Source organism: Micromys minutus (assembly GCF_963924665.1).
Source record: "Micromys minutus genome assembly, chromosome: 21".
Taxonomy (NCBI): domain Eukaryota; kingdom Metazoa; phylum Chordata; class Mammalia; order Rodentia; family Muridae; genus Micromys; species Micromys minutus.
In genome coordinates, this window is record NC_137956.1 from 8,772,134 (window position 1) to 8,791,465 (window position 19,332).

General features: G+C 48.0%; 1 protein-coding gene across 1 annotated transcript in view; it reads left to right on the forward strand.

Moving 5' to 3' along the window:
• Positions 1 to 19,332, forward strand: part of MYO5C (myosin VC) — a gene marked incomplete at both ends in the record, with an annotated part of 71,018 nt that overhangs the window by 18,764 nt on the left and 32,922 nt on the right. The window contains 9 exons of the mRNA XM_080934343.1: positions 803 to 884; positions 1,823 to 1,930; positions 5,105 to 5,211; positions 7,116 to 7,381; positions 11,914 to 11,995; positions 12,597 to 12,737; positions 15,487 to 15,612; positions 16,429 to 16,512; positions 18,661 to 18,795. Of these exons, the coding sequence (XP_080790469.1) occupies positions 803 to 884; positions 1,823 to 1,930; positions 5,105 to 5,211; positions 7,116 to 7,381; positions 11,914 to 11,995; positions 12,597 to 12,737; positions 15,487 to 15,612; positions 16,429 to 16,512; positions 18,661 to 18,795 (1,131 nt within the window). The remainder of the gene's footprint in view (positions 1 to 802; positions 885 to 1,822; positions 1,931 to 5,104; positions 5,212 to 7,115; positions 7,382 to 11,913; positions 11,996 to 12,596; positions 12,738 to 15,486; positions 15,613 to 16,428; positions 16,513 to 18,660; positions 18,796 to 19,332) is intronic.

Genomic DNA, 19,332 nt, shown 5'->3' on the forward strand with positions numbered 1-19,332 from the left:
GGGGCAAGCAGCCCCTTTTATACTGTCTGGTAACTGGGGCGGAGTATACCTGACTGTTGCCAGGTAACTGAGGGGTGGGGTTTACAGAATCCCAACAGATGCCGTTTCATGTGTTGGAGAATTGAGAATAAAGGTCACTGTTTTTGACTAGGGAGAAAAGAAAACCCTTATAGTTTAAAAATCTTCTGTATTGGGCTGGAGAGATGACTCAGTGGTTAAGAGCATTGAGTTCAATTCCCAGCAACCACATGATGGCTCACAACCATCTGTAATGGGATCTGATGCCCTCTTCTGGCACTTAGGTGTTCATGCAGATAGGGTGCTTACATACATACCATGAATAAAAATCTTCTGTATCTTTCTCAAACATGAAAACTGAAGAAGGTAGGACCACCCACCAACCTGGCTTTCCCGTTGGTGACAGAAGGGATTAGAGTTGGGGTGGGAGTGGGGGATGAAAGGCTTTTCTGTGAATAAAATGGAGAAACTTCTTAAAACTCGCTAGCCAGAGCAACGGGAAACCTTGATTGGCCCAATGACATCTCAGAACTTTGTGCTTATAGAAAAAATGGTGTAATGTTTCATGTAATCTTTAATTTTAATTTCATGGAATATTTTCATGTAATGTTTTCCTGGGCCTTCTACTTGAAGATTGCCTCTGGATCCCACCCAGTTCCTGTTCAGTGACAAGGACAGTCATAAGCTGGCCATGGGTTTCAATGTCTATTCTGGGACTGTAGTTGAAACCCTAACATTTTCATTGGTAAATTGGTAATTTGGGCTTGTTTTTTTTTTTTTACAGTCAGAAAATGAACGGAATTACCACATCTTCTACCAGCTTTGTGCGTCTGCACAGCAGTCAGAATTTAAACACCTTAAACTGGGTACGTGGCGGAAGGCACACAAAAGTCTCTTTTCTAAAGGCGTTTTAATTCTTAGTTATTTTCTTCCTTATTGTAACATAACTTTAAAAAAATGATTTTGTCAGCTGGGTGCCCACCTTTAATCCCAGCACTTAGGAGGCAAAGGCAACCAGATCTCTGGGTCCAAGTCCAGCCTGGTCTGCAGAGTGAGTTCAGGACAGCCAGGGCTACACAGAGGAAACCCTGTCTTGAAAAAACGGACTATGTTGTCTAAAAACACAGGACAGTCTTTAGACCTAAAATGAACGTGTTAAGAAAATCAGTTGGGTCAGCTGTGGCACCATACACTGATTGCCTCAACCCTCAGAACACAGAGAGGAGGGTCACCACATGTTCAAGACTAACCTGGTCTACTTAGCAATTTATGGGTTACCTTGGACTATATAATGAAGCTCTGTCCAAATGAGGGGGGGGGGCTGGGAACATCTCAGTGCCTGTCTAGCATGCATGAAGCCCTAGTTCATTCCCCAGCCCTGCAAATACCAAGCATGCTGCACACACCTGTAAGCCCAGGAGAGCAGAAGGAAGCAGGGATGTTAGGAACTAAAACCAGAGCTTTAGAGTCAGCCCTGCTATTAAGCCCTGCTTCATGGTCAAATGAGGGACCCTGAATGAGGCCCTCATTTTCCTGACTCTCCGATTCAGTTTCTATGACATCCTTGTAAAGTGTTTGATGGAGCCCATTAAGTGTGAACTTCCTTTCCTGTTCCTTTGCTGCCCCCTCCCCCACGCTGCCCATCTCTTTCCCTCTCTTGGGCAGGATTTATGATGGAGATCAGGCTAAGCCTTGAACTTAGTACTGGGATTCAGAGGAAAGCAAGCGTGCCCAGCCTTTCCTGATAACCATGTATGTCAGACTCCTGAGCTGTGGGTGGAATTAATTGTCCTTTCGGTTCCAGGGAGTGCCGATGAGTTCAACTACACAAGAATGGGAGGGAGCACTGTCATCGAAGGTGTGGATGACAGAGCTGACATGGTGGAGACCCAGAAGACCTTCACGCTACTGGGTAAGGGACACCATGCTAGCCAAGACAGTGCACACTCTGAGGACATAAGAACATGGCTTGGAAGCATGGGCGGGGGTTATAAGCACACTGGTGCCATTCCAGAAGACCCAGGCTTGATTCCTCACACTCAGTTGGCAGCTCAAAGTGCCCATAACAAGTAAGATTTATCTTCTGAACTCTGAGGGCACCAGGTACTCACAGCTTCATATCCTGGAGGTCAACACACATACACATACAACAAATACAATTTTAAAATAAAGGACATGATTGGCCCCAGGCACTGACTTGGCTCTACCCGGCCCCAGCCCTGCCTACAGTTAACAATAGTGAACAAAGAAACACCTCGTAGGGCTGTTAATGGCTGGAGCACTATTGGGCTGTGTGATGTGGCAAATGCTTCAGGTAATGACTGGGATTGAAAGTGACTGTTTCCAGCGTTGCAGACTCTGCTCCAGACTGCTGCCTGTGGGTTGCTCACTCCTCATTTTCTCGGCACCGCCATGTTAGACACAGAGACTGTTTCTACTGTCCTGCACTCCTTCCTGTCTTGCAATGATCATTGTCACTGGCTGTTGTTGTGACCCTTGGTCTCTGTCAACAAGTCCATACCCGGGCTCCTGGGACAGGACGGGACCTGGCACACTCACTCCCTGGTTTCTGATCCTAGCCAACATGGTATTTGAGTGACGTCTCCGGACAGATGGTGACTCACTGAAGCTTTATTAAAATTCATTCACTTACGATGTAGTGAGGCTGCACATTTTTGACTTGAAAGGCCTGGTGGTCAAGAGATTTGGTTCCATCAAGACCATGGAACACTAGCAGAGTGCCCGTGGTTCTGTGGTTTCCTTTGCTTTTCTCAGTCATGTATTTGTCACATCAGTCACCTGCCAGCTTACCAGGCTCATCTGTCACTCAACTCCCAGACTCCACAGAACCAAAAATGCTCAATGAACTTTTGGTCTGGTATCTTTCATCTCTGAAGCAGAGAAAAGTCACATGGTATTGAGATTACTTAGGAATCTACCTCCCAGATGACCCAGGACCCCAGGCTTCCTCCATAGAAAGCTTGAGTAGCAACAACTGTCCTCTGGCATTCAGGGCCTGCTGTCCTGCTGGACAGCAAGGATGGTACTCATCTCCATTCTGGTCTCCACGCAGCATAGACCAGAGGGACATGTGATGGACAGGGACAACTTGGACAGTGATGGGAAAGGTCTCAGCATCTCCCCATGCTCACAATCATGCATGGCTGCATCCTGATCATCACAACCCACTCCACAGCTGGCAGCTGAACCCACAGTCCTTCTAGCAGCTGGCTTAGTTTATTTTCGGCACCAGGAAATGGGCCAGTTTCCTCTATTCCGCACACGTCAGTCAAGATCCCAGAGGTATATGGCAAAGTCGAAACAGGATTTAGGAGAGAGAGGGAGGGAGAGTTTGTTTATGACTGGACCAACACAGAGACTGTGACTGAAGTCCAGACAAGCCACCACAGACAGCAGGGACCCAGATCTAGTGGCAGAACTGTCCTTGACTTCTTCCTGTTCAGACTCATTGCTGTTCGATGAGCCTGAAAAGAGACTTTGGTAAACTCAGTGCATGGACAGGAACAGCTATCTCTGTCTGAGGCCACACTGCACAGAGGAGCTGGGGAGGACATGCTCTGGTCATCCTCCTGCTCTTCCTATTGGTCATCAGCATCTTTGTTGCCATAGTTACCACAGTGTCTGCATGGTCATAGTTATTGTTGTCATATTTCTCCTCCTGTCCCTTTTTCTCCTGTCCTGCCCTCCTTTATCTCCTTCTAAGGCTCTCCATTAATCAGACACATGCAGAGATCCAAGGACACAAGAGCCCATGGCCTTGATCTACAGTGACTGGTTTGGGCAGACTGAGGAACAAAGGGAACCCTTTTGATATCTCACCTTAAGAAGGCTTCTGGGAGCTTATAAGCAAAGAGAAAAGAAAACCTTTAAAATTAAGTATATAAAATACACCAGAGCCTAGTCTCCTTAGAACCTCAGTTAAAATAGCTGCTTAATAGGAGTTGTCCTTCTTTGTTGTTGTTTTGTTGTGGGTTTTGTTGTTTCTCTTTGAGACAGGGTCTCATGGAGCCCAGTCTAGCTTTAAACTTAATATGTAGGATGATCTTGAACTTGTAATTCTCTGCCCCCACCTCCTGATTGCCTCAGTTACAGAAATGCTCCACTACACCTGGTCTATGTGATGCTGAGAATAAAGCCCAGGGTTCCCTGCATGTCAGGCAAGCATTCTATCAGCTGAGCTATACCCTAAACCCCAGACACAAGTTGAACTCTCCAACAGTCCAGGAGAGAGGAGCACCCCCCACCCTGACTGACTGCAGCATTCTTATCCAAGAGAGAAACTGTGAAGAGCTTGTCACTAAGCCCACTTCACACCCCTGCCCCAAGACAAGTCCACTTCACACCCCTGCCCCAAGACAAGTCCACTTCACACCCCTGCCCCAAGACAAGTCCACTTCACACCCCTGCCCCATGACAAGTCCACTTCACACCCCTGCCCCAAGACAAGTCCACTTCACACCCCTGCCCCAAGACAAGTCCACTTCACACCCCTGCCCCAAGACAAGTCCACTTCACACCCCTGCCCCAAGACAAGTCCACTTCACACCCCTGCCCCATGACAAGTCCACTTCACACCCCTGCCCCAAGACAAGTCCACTTCACACCCCTGCCCCATGACAAGCTTATTTCATACCCCTGTCCCATGAAAAGCCCACTTCACGCCCATGTCTCGTGAAAAGCTCACTTCACACCACTATCCCATGAAAAGCCCACTTCACACCCCTATCCCATGAAAAGCCCACTTCACACCCCTATCCCATGAAAAGCCCACTTCACACCCCTATCCCATGAAAAGCCCACTTCACGCCCATGTCTCGTGAAAAGCTCACTTCACACCACTATCCCATGAAAAGCTCACTTCACACCCCTATCCCATGAAAAGCCCACTTCACACCCCTATCCCATGAAAAGCCTATTTTACATTCTTGTCCCATGAAAAACCCACTTCACACCCCTTCCCCCAACTCCTGGCACTGCAGTTGGCGAGTCTTAGAAGAATCCAGGTGCTGAATTGTGGGTCATAGGAAAATGGCGGTGCCTTGACTTGAGGATGTTTACTTTCCAGGATTCAAGAAAGATTTTCAGATGGATGTTTTTAAGATCCTAGCTGCCATCCTGCATCTGGGCAATGTGCAGGTCGACACAGTGGGCAACGAGAGATCTTCAGTCAGTGTAAGATTCATGTTCACTTTGCCCTTCCTGGGTGTGAAGGTCAGTGGGCTCAGTGGCCACTGTGGATGAGATCGGCCATAGTTGGACCTCTTAGACAGACTGGCTTAGCAGGAACAAGGAAGAAAGCTTCCCAGGGGTTGTCTTATTCCCTTTGTCACAGTGTATGTGTGCCATGAGTGTGTGTGTGTGTGTGTGTGTGTGTGTGTGTGTGTGTTGGGGAGGTGTGCTATGTGTTCTCTTATTCAGCAACATCTATGGAGCATATCGTATGCCGGAGATTGTTGCAAGCTCTGTGAAATGCCATCAGCCCAAACAGGAAGTCCTCACAGGAAGTGTGATCTGGAGAAAGTAGGGAAGCCACAGGCTGAGGGTGGAGCAGTCTCACTCCTCTCCACAGCACCCCTGCTCTCCAGGTACCAGGTGACTGGGGTGTACTTCTTGCCCGCCTACAACTCACAACTGCCCCTCCCTCCGCCAGTGTTCAGGCCTTGCAGAGTTTCCTCAGATGACTGGGATCTGGGGAAAGCAGAGAATAATGTGGTTTCGGCTCTGACCTTTCCCTGCCAAACTCCCACAGAGTAAACATGGTTCCCACCCAACAAGCCGGCCGTCCCGAGCACTATTGTGCCAAGTTTGCCACTGGGGCAGGATCCTAGAAAGGAAAGAATTCTAAGGCTCTTTTAAAAACAATCATTTAATTTTATTTACGTGCATGAGTGCTTTGCCTGCCTATATGTCTGCGTGCCCCTCGAATGCCTGCTGCCCCGAGAGGCCAGAGAGTGTCAGATCCCCTGGAACTGGAGTTACAGTCAGTAGTGAGCTGCTATGTAGCTCCTGATACTCAGACCTTGATTCTCCCAAACTGCAGCCAGTGCTGCCCAGTCTTCCCTCCAGCCCCAGTTAAGACTTCAGAAAAAAAGGACCCCTATAATTACTGACCCTGGCTTTGGTACAGCATATGATTTGTTTATTTCCGAAGCTTAAAATGTTAAACAAACTGATTTTGGGTGAAGCTCTCCTCTTAAAATTCCACTGGCTGCTGCCTCTGTGTATCCCCTTCTTAGTATAGAAGCTTCTCCAACTGCATCTTTTTACTTCAGGGGTTTGGTCCTTTCTTAGACAGAATGGTTCTGCCAATCCCTTCCCCAGAGAGGAGGTCGGGCAGGGCCAGAAGGAAGTGCCTTGCTGGTGTGGCAGGGGCAGGAAGGGTGAGGTGGAGAGCAAGGAGGAGGTGGGCCTCTTGGGGTTTCATTTTTTCCCTCCACTTTCTGAGCATTTAAAGAGCAGTCACTGTGTGATGCTCCCTACCTTGGGAGGAAGGATCACATGGACTTCCGCTCCCTGGCCAAGAGACAAGAGCTGGAGAAGGCAGTGCATGCCAGCTGGGGCAAATAGTACCACCTACCCCTCGTCTGCAGGCCAGTGGGGCAGCTCTTGTGTTCAGACTCAAGAAAAGTCATTTTGTACATTCAGGAGAGCTCCCCCATTAGCTCTGGTGACAGCTGAGAAGCTAGCTCAGGCTAGGAACTCCTCCCGGGTCTATCTGGTAACAATACCTTCCAGGACAGACAGATCACTTAAGGGAATCCCAGGCCACATTAGTTGGCCACAGGGTTGGTTGTACAGCCCTATGCTGACAGTGTGTGGCCCGGTAAGTCCCAGAAGTGTGGGGTGGGGGCATGGTTATATGTATGGGGTGAAGCAGGTCCACTGGCTTCCACAGCCACAGTGAAGAGACCCAGGCATTGCCACAGCAAGGGGAGTGTCACCATAGCCTCCTGCTCTACTCCAGGCCGGAATAGCTCATACAGCTTCTCCTTTCTTGGACAGCTTTGGCCAGATGGGGAGGTATTAACTTTGGATGTGCGGGCGACCCTGATGGGACTTGTGTTTGTCTCTTAAAGGAGGATGACAGTCACCTGAAGGTGTTCTGTGAGCTCTTGGGCCTGGAGACAAGCAAGGTGGCTCAGTGGCTATGCAACAGAAAAATTGTGACCTCCTCAGAAACTGTGGTGAAGCCCATGACCAGGCCTCAGGCCATCAATGCCAGGGATGCGCTGGCCAAAAAGATCTACGCTCACCTGTTCGACTTCATTGTCGAGCAAATCAACCAGGCACTGTGCTTCTCAGGCAAGCAGCACACTTTTATTGGTGTTTTGGACATTTATGGGTAAGATTCTCTTCTGCATACCCGCCTCTTCTCGTTTAAATGTCAAACGCCCTGTTATTTTTAAGTCGCACCCTTCCACTTGTCTTGCATATTTTGAAGATGATTGTGTGTGTGTGTGTGTGTGTGTGTGTATGTGTGTGTGTGTGCATGTAGAGATGTTAAATATAGCCCCTGGGTCATGGTGTCCTTTCTGTAAGAGTGCACTGAACACATGGCAAACAAGGGCTAGGGAGATATTTTTTAGCCAGCAAAATGCCTGCTATACAAAGGTAAGTTTGGAGCCTGACTCTCATGTAAAAAGCCAGGCACAGCAAAGCACGAGGAGGCAGAGGGGGGGTCAGCACAGCAGGCCGGATGGGCTCCAGGTTCAACTGAAGACCCTGTCTCAAAAAGTCAGGCCGAGAGCAACAGTGGAAGACACCCTGCCTTCCATGTGCATACATATAGCACGTGCACACACACACACAGCCGCATACATATGCAATAAATGCTAAACTAATAATGGCCAGCAAAACTCACTGTGTGACAGGGCCTGTGGGTCTTTAAGCCACCTGGAAGCACCCCCACATTAGAGATGTAACAACCAAAGCTTGGAAAAATTAAGCTATTCACAGCTGGTCCTTTGGCAGGGGATATGGTCCACTTCAATCCCCTATAGGCCCCTGAAATACTGAGCCCCCCCAATACCCTCCTGCTCCCCAGGGGAAGTGCCAGTTATGACTGGCTGGCATCCACCCCCCCCCCCACTCTGCCTGATCCGCCATTCCTGCCCTCACACACCTGCATTCATGTTCTTTCCTGAGAGATAAGGGCTCAGTCCGCCCCACCCCTTCTTTAACCATCCCACCCCTTCTTCAAACAGCACAAAGCTTGGGCCACTTTGGAGTTTGGTCTCATCTTTCTTTCTCTCTGCCCTGTCGTGCTTTTCTGATCCTGGGTCTAACTCCAGCTGAAGGTACTTGCAGAAAGCAAGATGGAAGCTGGCGTGGAGGTGACACCAAGGGACTTTCTGGTAGTCAGAAACCCCCCTCTCATGTCTCCATTCCTGCCCTTCTCCCAGGACCACGCCTGGCATAGATAGCACTGTCCCACCAGTTAGGTCCTCTTCCCCACACAAAGGGAGGGGCTGTGGCCTTCACACTGAGGGAGGGACAGTCCTTCAACTCTTTACCCAGGAGAGTCAGCTGTTCCAGTACCTGTTCCAGGTACTGAGGGGAGTTACAGAGGAAATGACCATTTAATATAGATGTTAAGTGATTGATTACTCATGGCTCACAAGAAAACATCAACAGTTTGAAAATGCTGATACAAGACTGGGCTAAGCTAGTAAATTATTTACCTTACCTTATCCCGTGAAATAATTTGAATAACCAGTAAAAAAGTTGAATAAAATTGGGGAAAAAATAGTGTAGTCTGGTTTTGAAAGCTTCTTTTTTTCCCCCATAATGAGGTGGGAAGTGTTTGCTGTATTTCTTGAACTTGCCTCTAAAACTAGTGAACTTCTTAGTTTGGGGGATGTATTTCTTCGTATTTTTAGCGATTTATTTCTATAAATATGTGTATGTATGTGTATACATATGTGTATACATGTAGGTTTGTGCACGTGTGAGTGCCGGGGCCCATAGAGTCCAGCAGAGGGTGTCATGTCCCTGGGACGAGTTACAGGCAATTGTGAGCCACCCAACATAGGTGCTGGGAACTGAACTCTGTCCCTCTGCATGGACAGTGCGTCCAGCCAAATGCTGAGCCATCTCCCTGACCACTTGTTTATACTTTTATCTAACAAAAAAGGACTTGTCCGGCACTGTGTGATGAAGGAGGCAAAGAGGAAGTCAGAGTAACTACTCTGAGAGAAATAGTGTGTGTGCATGTATGTGTGTATGCATGTGTGCATGTGTGTGTGTGTGTGCATGTGTGCATGTGTGTGCATGTGTAGTAGGATGGGAAAGAAGATTCAGATCCACAGAGTTCTAGACCCCTATAATGAATAACATAGATTTTTACAGCCAAACTGCCTATTATACAATAAAAGTGCTTGTGAATTTTCAAACTTGTTAGAATTCATTAAAATTTCTAGTTGGGAAATGAAACACTTGTGTAGTAGATATAAAACTCGCTCATGGATTTGCAGCTCCTAAGTGGCGGATTTTGTGGCCCAGGGTGAATCACTTCCTAGCACTCCAGCCTCTATGTTGATTTGGGTCCTAACACATATTGTGGCTTCAGGAAACTGAGCTCAGCTTAACCCAGACATGACAATGGCTGCCAGGAAAAGTTAGCATCCTTTAACACAGGTAAAACTACATAAGGGAGCTTTGAGGTTCAACTGTAAAGTGAAGGACAATTTTTATTTTTATGTCCCATTCTGTCGTATGTTTATGTTCTTTAGACCAGGGTCTGAGGTTAGACCTCTGGGTGAGGCTTTCCAGCACTCTAATGACATGTTTTTAGAGCACTTAGAACCTGCAAGACTATCAGGACAGTCATCATATCATGACCCTTATTCCTGCTCCACTATCACCTATAATTTTTTTTAATTAAAATAAAACAGGGGAATGTTGGGATTCTGTAAACCCCACCCCACAGTTACCTAGCAATAGCCAGGTATGCTCCACCCCAGCTACCTGACACTATAAAGGGGGCTGCTTGCCCCCTCCTCCCTCTCTTACTCTCTTGCTCTCTTATTCTCTCTTGCCCTCTTGTTTTCCCACCCTTCCCCCTCCTCCCCCTTCCCTTCCCCCCCTCTCTCTCCACATGCTCATGACTGGCCTCTACTCCTCTACTTCTCTACTCCTCTCTTCTCTCTCTCTCTGCCTCTACTACCCTCTTAACTCCCCCACCCCCGACCTGAATAAACTCTATTCTGTACTATACCATTATGTGGCTGGTCCCTCAGGGGAAAGGGATTCTCAACATGGGTTTCCAAGAGCATTCCCCCTTTCTCCCATGCCTCGCTGCACCTCCATGGGCCTATCTCCCCCATCCCCATTCTCTTCATCTTTTAACTAACAATCAAGCCATCTTGAGCCTTAAGCCCTGGTCTTGGTGCAAACCATTGTCACAGACAGCACACCTCTGGCATCCTAAGCCATAAGTCCCTGGGTTTTAAACTTCAGCTCATGGTACCTTACAAAGGATCATCATTTGATGATGAGCCCTATTGTGGGAAACCCTGCTCTTTTTGGCCCTGGCCTGGTCCCTTCCAGATCTAAGCTGGCTTCCACTTCTAGTGCTTTCACAATGATACAAAGACACAAAGATAGAAAGACACAATGATGCAGCTGTTTCCAGTCAACCTGGAGCTGTCCAGGAACCTATGGTGGGGCAGTGACCCCATAGGACCAGAGCCATAAAGGACAAAGTCTTGGGCTGGGGAGAAGGGTGGAAAATGGGGATGCAAACTGCCTTTTGGGTACCATTTGTTGTCCCCTGGGCCTCACCATGGCCTCTTGGACTCTGACCATTCATGAAACAATGAAGTTGTATTAATCCTCCACCTGAGGCAGAATTAGAGCAAGGAAAAGTGAGGCACACAAAGGCTGGCACCTCTGAAGGCTTCCTCCCAGCAGGATGCTCGCCCTCACTACCCACAACCCTCAACAGGCAGGGGAGTCGGTGTGCGCTATAATAGAGGAGTACGCTGCGGCCTCCTCTTGAGAATCAGCTAATGTGAAATCCTGGCCTGGGTTCATGTGTGGCCACAGCTGGCAAGAACTGAGTGAGGCTGTTCCTTAAGACAATCCTGCTTGTCACGGGTCCCAAGGGGCTCACTGCTGTGCAGTAACCAGTCAGTCCCCCATTGCTGTGTTCTGCCTGACTGCTCCAGGCTCTTGAATTTACGAGTCGCCCTGGTAACCCTGGAGACAGCTATTAAAGCCTGAAAACAAGGCAGGGATGTGTGTGGCTTCCTGCTGGGCTGAGTTATTAAATGGCCTTAGAGTTCTGTTCCAGGAACTCTGAAAGCCAGCCTGGGGAAGGCAGAATTGTCCTGTCTGCCCCCCCTCCACCCCCGCCGCCAGTGGTCAGGGGAGAAAGAAGAGAAGTGTTCTCCCATTGAGAGCTCAAGAGCTGCTCAGTGCTACACCCTAAGAAATGGAGCTAACCTCTAAGTCATTTTCTTTTCTGTAGAGGAAGGACAGTAATGTTACTTGGATTAATCAATATGCCATTTACCACAGGTCTACTGTAATGCCTGGCTCGGGGAGGGGAATCATGTACAATGAATGTGTCCCCTTCCAGGGGACAACCAGTAGGGAAAAGGGTAGTTTGTCAACTGACTACCGTCTTAGAAGGAACAGCAAGCAGCTTTTGAAGTAGTTTAAAGTTGCCAAAAGCATAGCAAAGCTCTTAAGGTATGGAATCATTAAATACACACACACACACACACACACACACACACACGCTCACACACACACACACACACACACACACGCTCACACATACACACACACGCACACACGCGCACACTTAGCTGTAATGAGTATCTAGGTCCTGAGCTTTCTTTTGTTTTATTTTGTTCAACTGTGTTTCAGTTTTGAGACCTTTGATGTCAACAGCTTTGAACAGTTCTGCATCAATTACGCTAATGAAAAGCTACAGCAGCAGTTTAATCTGGTAGGTGCCTCTTCATCTTCCCGGGCAGATGCTCAGCCCTCTGCATGCATGGAGAGAAACACAGTCCTTTTCTAGTTCCTCATTCAGAAATCTAAGCATGGATGGCTTGATAGATCTTTTCTAAATGTCCTGATGATTAGAGCTACACATTGAGTTGCTGTGCCGCTTTGTGGCTGTTTCTTGAAACTGCACGGCCATCTTTGGTTCCTTTTTAGAACAACTTGTGATGCTTTTCTCCCCATCTGTCACCTGTTTCCTTCATCCTCCAGGAGGAGCCTGCCCCAGGTCCCGGGGAAGCCTCCTTGAGATCCTGAATTCTAGTATAGGTTTTGCACACTGCCTACATAGCCAACAATCCTCCGTGGCTGCCCTGCCCTGCTTGGGCTGATCCATGCTGAAGAGGCGGCTTTTGTCCCCCCAGAGAGCAGCAGTAGCCCACAGGCACTCAGGATGGGGTCAGGGCAACAGCCAGACCCACAGGAGACCTCTTGGTAGCTCTGTCCTGGGGAGAGGTGAGCCAGGGTTCCAGGGTCTTCCTGATCACAGATCAGACCTTCATCTCTCTTTGATGTTGTTTATTTTCACCTCTCTGGGACCCCAGCACGTGTTTAAACTTGAGCAAGAGGAGTACATGAAGGAGGACATCCCTTGGACTCTGATAGACTTCTATGACAATCAACCTGTTATCGACCTGATCGAAGCAAAAATGGGCATTCTGGAGTTGCTGGATGAAGAATGCTTGGTAACTGTCAGGATAACTGGCCTCTTTTTCAGCCTTTGAGTAGCTGCAGATGCACACTTCCTGGAGCTATGTATAGAAAGTCAGATGTCCTACCCATCTGGCTGGATGTTAAATCTGAGACATTAATGTGGACCCTGAACCTTGGGGGCCTGGGATCCTTCCACCTTAGCATACCTATGTACCACCCTTGGGTAGGAATGGAAAAAAATGAGGACCTGACACTCCTATGCATGTAGGGGGGTTTATTGTATGTGAGTGAATAAAAGATATAAAGGGGAAAAAAGGAACCCGATGGCTCCTGGGTGTGGTAGGGGAGACATTTTATTATAGAGATGTGGGAGAGCGCTGTCAGAGGCTAGGGCATCTGAGAGAATCCAGAGTGAACCTGACCTGAGCTGGGCCATGTGAAGAGGGGGAGGGGAGGGAGAGGGGAGAACAGGGAGTCAGGTGCAGCAGCTGGGAGGCCCCAAAGGTACAAAGAGAGCAGGGCAACCAAAATGGTTAGATTATAGCAGGAAGGGCAACCTAGCCTCCTAGGGCTGGAGAATTTAGGGGAGAAGGCAGGATGGCTCTGTAACAGGTGGGGACTGAGAGATGCAGAGAGAACCTAGCAGCCAGGTCCCCTTTGGTCTGTTAAATAAGCACCCCAGGCTTTTGTCTGGGATGTGAAACCTTAACAGTAGATAGGAGGGAAAGAACAACCAGAGACGTCTGGAAGGGCCCAGACTGAACTGGGCCATGAGGGGAGAGATGGGGCAAGAGAGGAAAAGAATGGGGGGAGGGGCTGGGGGACAGAGAGGAGTCAAGGACTGGGAAACCAAGAGGCCATATAGCCAAAAGGGCTGGTTAGGAAAGAACAGCTGGGAGAAAGTGCAGCTCAGGAGAAATGGAGGGTATGGGGCAGGGCATGCCAGCCAGGGTGACCCTACAATAGGTAGAGCGACTGGGGAGACTGATGGCCAGAGTCTGCTTGGAAATGTCAGACAGACACCTTATTTAGCCACTTGTCCTGGTATCATGCATGACCCCTAGGGTGACATCCATCTTTGTGGCCATACAGTGAATGGCTCCACCACCTCGAGTTCAGTGTGAGCCACCAGGAGTGGGAGGGAATGTCAACACCCTGTGATTCCAGAGAACCTCTAGGAGTTTGGCTATTTTTATGCTTTTGGGGAGGAGTCACTTAAAGGTGGATTAGCACAGCACTATGCCCCAAGAACAAATAATCCCCTGGAGAGTATGAATGGGCTTTAAACAGTTGCTTCTGAGGCTCGAGCAGTCACCCCTCCCCCCAAAGATTTATTTGCTTAAAGATAATGATACAATGTGTCAGGTCCAAAAGAAACCAGACAAACAGCTAATGGTGGCACCTGTTAGCATATCAAAGTGCACAGACCTCCAGGCCTCCAGGCTCACTCAGTGTCTGTGGTTCCTCTCAGCTCCCAGCCCCATCCTAACCATCTCTAAAGTCCCTTCCCCAGCTTCTCAATCCATTTCAGCTACCTGCTGCTTTCTTGCCACACCCTCCCCCTTGGTTCTCTCTTCTCTTCCCCTCTCGTTCTTTTTCCTCTTGTGGCCGCTTCAGTCTGCTGGCCATATTCTGTCTACTTTCTCTCTCTGCTCGGGACTCTTCCAGATGCCTCCTACCTCATTCTACAATAAAAACCTTGCCCTCAACCATACCTTAGAGCAAATCATGTCCTCATTTTTATACACCATAAAACTACCACTTCTCTATGATTCTTTTCTGGAACTCTTGGCTCCGTGGTTCTTCCTGATCACCTTTTCCCGCACCACCTTTGCTCCAATTCTCACAGGCATCAAGCCAGTGTTCTAGAATGTTCTAGAGCCAGGAGTATTGAGGCTAAGGTTAAGGTAGACTTCACATATTTCCAAGTACTGAAGGTGACCTGGAAGTCACTAAGCCACGATGGAGTATGGGATTCTCTCTTTGGGTTGAATTTAACTAGTAGTGTTTAAATGTTAGCATTAAAAAAACAGGTTTTTCAAGGAGCTTAGCTGGCGAGAGTATGACCTTGGCTATGGGAGGCAGAAAAAAAACAAATAAAATCTATTTTCCCTGAGACTGGGGTGGGAAGACACACACCTGGTTCTGTCCTCCTGCTCTGCTGGGAATGGAGTCAGGCTCCCTTCCCAGTCCTCTTCCTCCAACTGTGAAGCATCTGTGAGAAGAATAGAATGAAGCCTGTTCTGTGTTTACGCAAAGTCCTTCACTCCCAAGCAAAGACATGGCCATTTCCCTTCAGAATACTTTGGTCTTCTTAAGGAACGCTGGTATAGCCACTTAAGTATTGTGATAACGATTTCATATATTCGTTCATAATAAAAGATAACTAGAAAGATTAATAAGGTCAAATAGATGGATGTTTAGAATTTCTTAGAGCAGTGGTTCTCAACCTCTGGACTATGATCATCTTGGAGAGAACTGAACAACCCTTTCACAAGGGTCGCCTATTGGAAAACACAAATATTTACAATTCATAACAACAGCACATTTGCAGTTTTAAAGTAGCAACAAAAATTGTACGGTTGGAGTCACCACAACATGAAGAACTGTATTAAAGGGTCGAAACATTAGGAAGGTTGAGAACCGCTGGCCTAGAGGAGGACCATCCTCTGGCGTGCAGTGGCTCCCTGAGCAGCAGATGACTTTAGTGCCCCCAAATCAGCCTCTTTCCTCTTGCTAGGCATCTTTCATCTCCTTTTATCTCCTTGCCTTCTCTTCCAGTTGCCTCACGGAACTGATGAAAACTGGCTTCAAAAGCTGTATAACAATTTCGTCAACAAGAACTCTTTATTCGAGAAGCCCAGAATGTCAAACTCATCCTTCATCATCCAACATTTTGCTGACAAGGTACAGTGATGCCTTGACCAGTGTGTCATACCCAGGTCAGAACTCTCCTGGTGTGGTTGGATTCAAGTCCCACGGTGAAGAGCTGGGGAGACTCAGAAGTGTTTGCCTTACACGCATGAGGGCCTGGGTTCAGTCTCCGGATCCCTGTGTAAGACAAACCAGGATGGTGACACACATCTGTAATCCATTAGGGGAAGGTATTTTATTATAAGTAAAAGAGAAAAAAATTCAAGAATCTGGAAAAGTCCAGAGCAGAGAAAGCATCAGACTAGGCATAAGCCCAGGGCTAACAGTGAGAGAAGGGGGAATAGCAGGAGGAAATAGTGGATGGGTAGCAAGAAAATATCAGAGACAGACAGACAGACAGACAGACTATTGAGATATTGAGATAGCTAAGGCAGGAATAGAAGACAATAGCAGGTTATAAGAACAAGTATTATCTGGGGGAGAGAAGTCTGTAAGCTGGAGCAGGCCTGGGGGGGGTTGTGTCAGAAACCAGCTCTGACATGACAGGTAAACCGAGGCAGGCCATAGAGTTGGCAACTGGTCGATCAGCAGACTTTTCTCCAAGGGAACAAAACTTGGTTCACCAGTTTCTGAGGAATGCTGGCTTATATGTAAACACCAGAAATCCTCCAGTAGTCCAGACTGAGCTCATTTCCTACTGTAGCTCAGTGGTAGAACACATGCTTAGTGCATGTGAAGCCCTGGGATTGATCCCATGTACTGCAAAGAAAAGAAGGGGAGAGAAGAAACGGGCTTGTACCCGGCGCTCCGTGCTCTGGCCGCTGGGCTGACGGGCCTCTCTCTGCGCAGGTGGAGTACCAGTGCGAAGGCTTCTTGGAGAAGAACAGAGACACTGTCTATGACATGCTGGTTGAAATCCTCAGAGCAAGCAAGGTTGGCAGGGTCCCCAGGGGGGCAGGCTCACTGTGTACCTGACAAAAGGAAGGGTGGAGATGGAGAGAGGGAACTCCTGGGTAAACAGCACCTCCAAGTGGTTTTCTTATTTCCTTCCTTCTCCCAATCGAATAAAATTCCAGTATAATCATGCACCACATTTTATTTGTTTTAGAATTGGGGGCCAAGTACGTTTTAGCACCGGAAAACGTTGTCAATTGTATACATGCAAATGACAGAGAAAGGGGACAGCTAACAGGGCTGGCCGGAGAAGCGCAGCTCACATTTGGCTCCTTCACTGGCTCACATACTTGAGAGTGTGAGGTTCCCATAGCACTCAAAGAAATCCAAAACCAAGGAGCTGGGGAGATCTCAGTGATTAAAATGGATCCCTCACGACCACGAGGTCTTAAGTTTGATCCTAAGTTCTCATGTCAGAAAACAAAACAAAAAGAAGAACAAACAAAAACCACTTGCCTATAGTCCCAACAATGATCTCTAGGGCTTACTGACCAGCTAGAGTAGCCAAGTTACTAAGTACCAGGTTCAGTGAGAGACCTCATCTCAAAATATAAGCAGGTGACTGAAGACACACCAAAAGTCAATACACACACACACACATACACTCATACTCACCCATGGGCTCGCACATGCGCACACACCTGCACACACATACAAAGAGAAAGAGAATTAAGCCAAGTATAAGGAGCGTGGCCTTGGGCACCAGGTACTAGAACCCACGGCTTGCTGTGATGGGTGTTATCTCCAAATGTTCATTCGGCCATTTCCTTTCCCACTTCAAACCTTTCCTGATAAAACTTTAAGAAGAAGGTATTTATTTCACAGACAGGCCTTCATTTTATTTGGTCTCCATTTATTTCCGCCTTTTAGAAGATCCAGTCCCCTGTTTAAATGCTCAGCTCCTTTGACAGCTCTTTAAAGGAGTTCAGGCAATTGTCTGATTGGTATAAACAAATGAAGCCACATCAGCAAGGCAGCTCACAGAGCAGCATTCATGTTCAAACATGGTGCTCAAAACTTTCACATCGTCTGGCAGAAATTGTTGACTTTCATTGCTGATTACTTAGCCCCAAGCTTACCTCAGGGTCCTGTCTAGGTGTCTTACAGACTGGGTCTGTCTCCTGAGCTGACAGGTGGGAGAACTCCAGACTCAGTCATTGCCCGAGGGTTCAGGCTACACACAGGGCTCTGCTTCGGAGGCCACTATCCACTTTAAAAGAATGAAGAGCAACAGAAGACAGACCCTTGACACAGCTGAATCACCCCCCAAAAGAGGAGCAAATAAAGATGAGAGAGCAGAGGCAGGACCAAGGCCAGCCTTGGCTATACATTCATAACGAGTTGTAGGTCAGCCTGGGCTATACAGTGAGACCCTGCCTCAAAAACCAAAAGGGTCTGAGGAGCTAGTTCAGTTAACCATATAATACTGAGAGCTTGAATCTGAATCCCAGAACCCATTTTAAAAAGCCAGGCACAGTGGTACACACATGTAACCCCAGCAAGTGGGGAGGCAGAAACGGGTTTTCTAGTCTTCTTGTATTCTGACCTGGGTGAGCTCCAACTCTCCGTGAGAGTCCTTGTCTCACAAACAAGGTAGACAATGTTCTTGAGGTGCAACACCCAAGATTGTCCTTCGGCTTCCATATGCATGTGTATGCATATTTACACACACGTTCACACTCAAGAACACACACACACATATGCACACTATACATGAAAGCATCCACATATACACATAGATGTAGGGATGTGGGTTTAACATTGTGAGCAGGGTGCGGCCAGACATCACTAATGGCTTTGATTTATGAGTAGGGCTTGGGTCTGCAGAGAGCAGTTGCTGGGCTCCGAAGAGAGTTTAGCCGAGCCAAAGGGCCCAGCAGGGCCAGGAGATGTCTCTTCTCTTCTGCCAAGATGGAGTAGTGCATGCATTCCGACATCTGCACAGTTGTCCTCTCTCTCCCAGTCCCAGGAAGCCCACCATGCAGGAGGCCCTCCCTAGACAATGGAGTTCTGACTGTGGAAGTGGCTGGGGCCATCACCCTGGGCCCTGTCACTTAGATAGCTGTCAGGATTGTGTGCTGGATCTGTGCTGGCAAGGACACTAAAACCCTCCCTGTTCCCTTCCAGTTTCATCTCTGTGCCGCCTTTTTTCAAGAAAGCCCTGTTCCGTCTTCTCCCTTTGGGGCAATGATCACAGTCAAATCTGCAAAGCAGGTCATCAAGCCAAACACCAAGCACTTCCGGACCACAGTGGGAAACAAGGTACACAGGAACGAGGTGGGAGGGAGGTGGTCACCAGTAAGGCCAAGCTCTGGGGAGCCAGATGACCCTGGGACCCACCGCCCAGGCCTGGCCTCCGACAACAGACTTCTCTTCCAACCCATCTTCAACCTAACTTCAGTTTAGCACATCCCAGTGCCCCCTCCCTACCCACGAAAAGTCATGTGGTATATTAGTTTTCCAATGCCAGGGAACCCTGGTCAGGCAGGATGCACCTGCTAACCACAGTCATAGTGCAAAGCCTGCCCTGAGAGATGCTTGTATGATGGTACCTCCTCTTTTGAAAGAATTTTTTAAAACTTCTCTTTATGTATATGGGGTGTGTGTATGTGTAGAGTGTACACAGGTACTCACAGAGGCCAGAAAAGGATGTTGGATCACCTGTAGGCATCTGTAAACCACTCAATGTGGGTACTGAGGTCCTTTGGTAGAGCCTCAAGTGCTCTTAATGACCGGGCCATCTCTCCAGCCCCAAAGTTCCCTCTTCTTACTGATCATCTTTATTTGTCTCGAAATAAG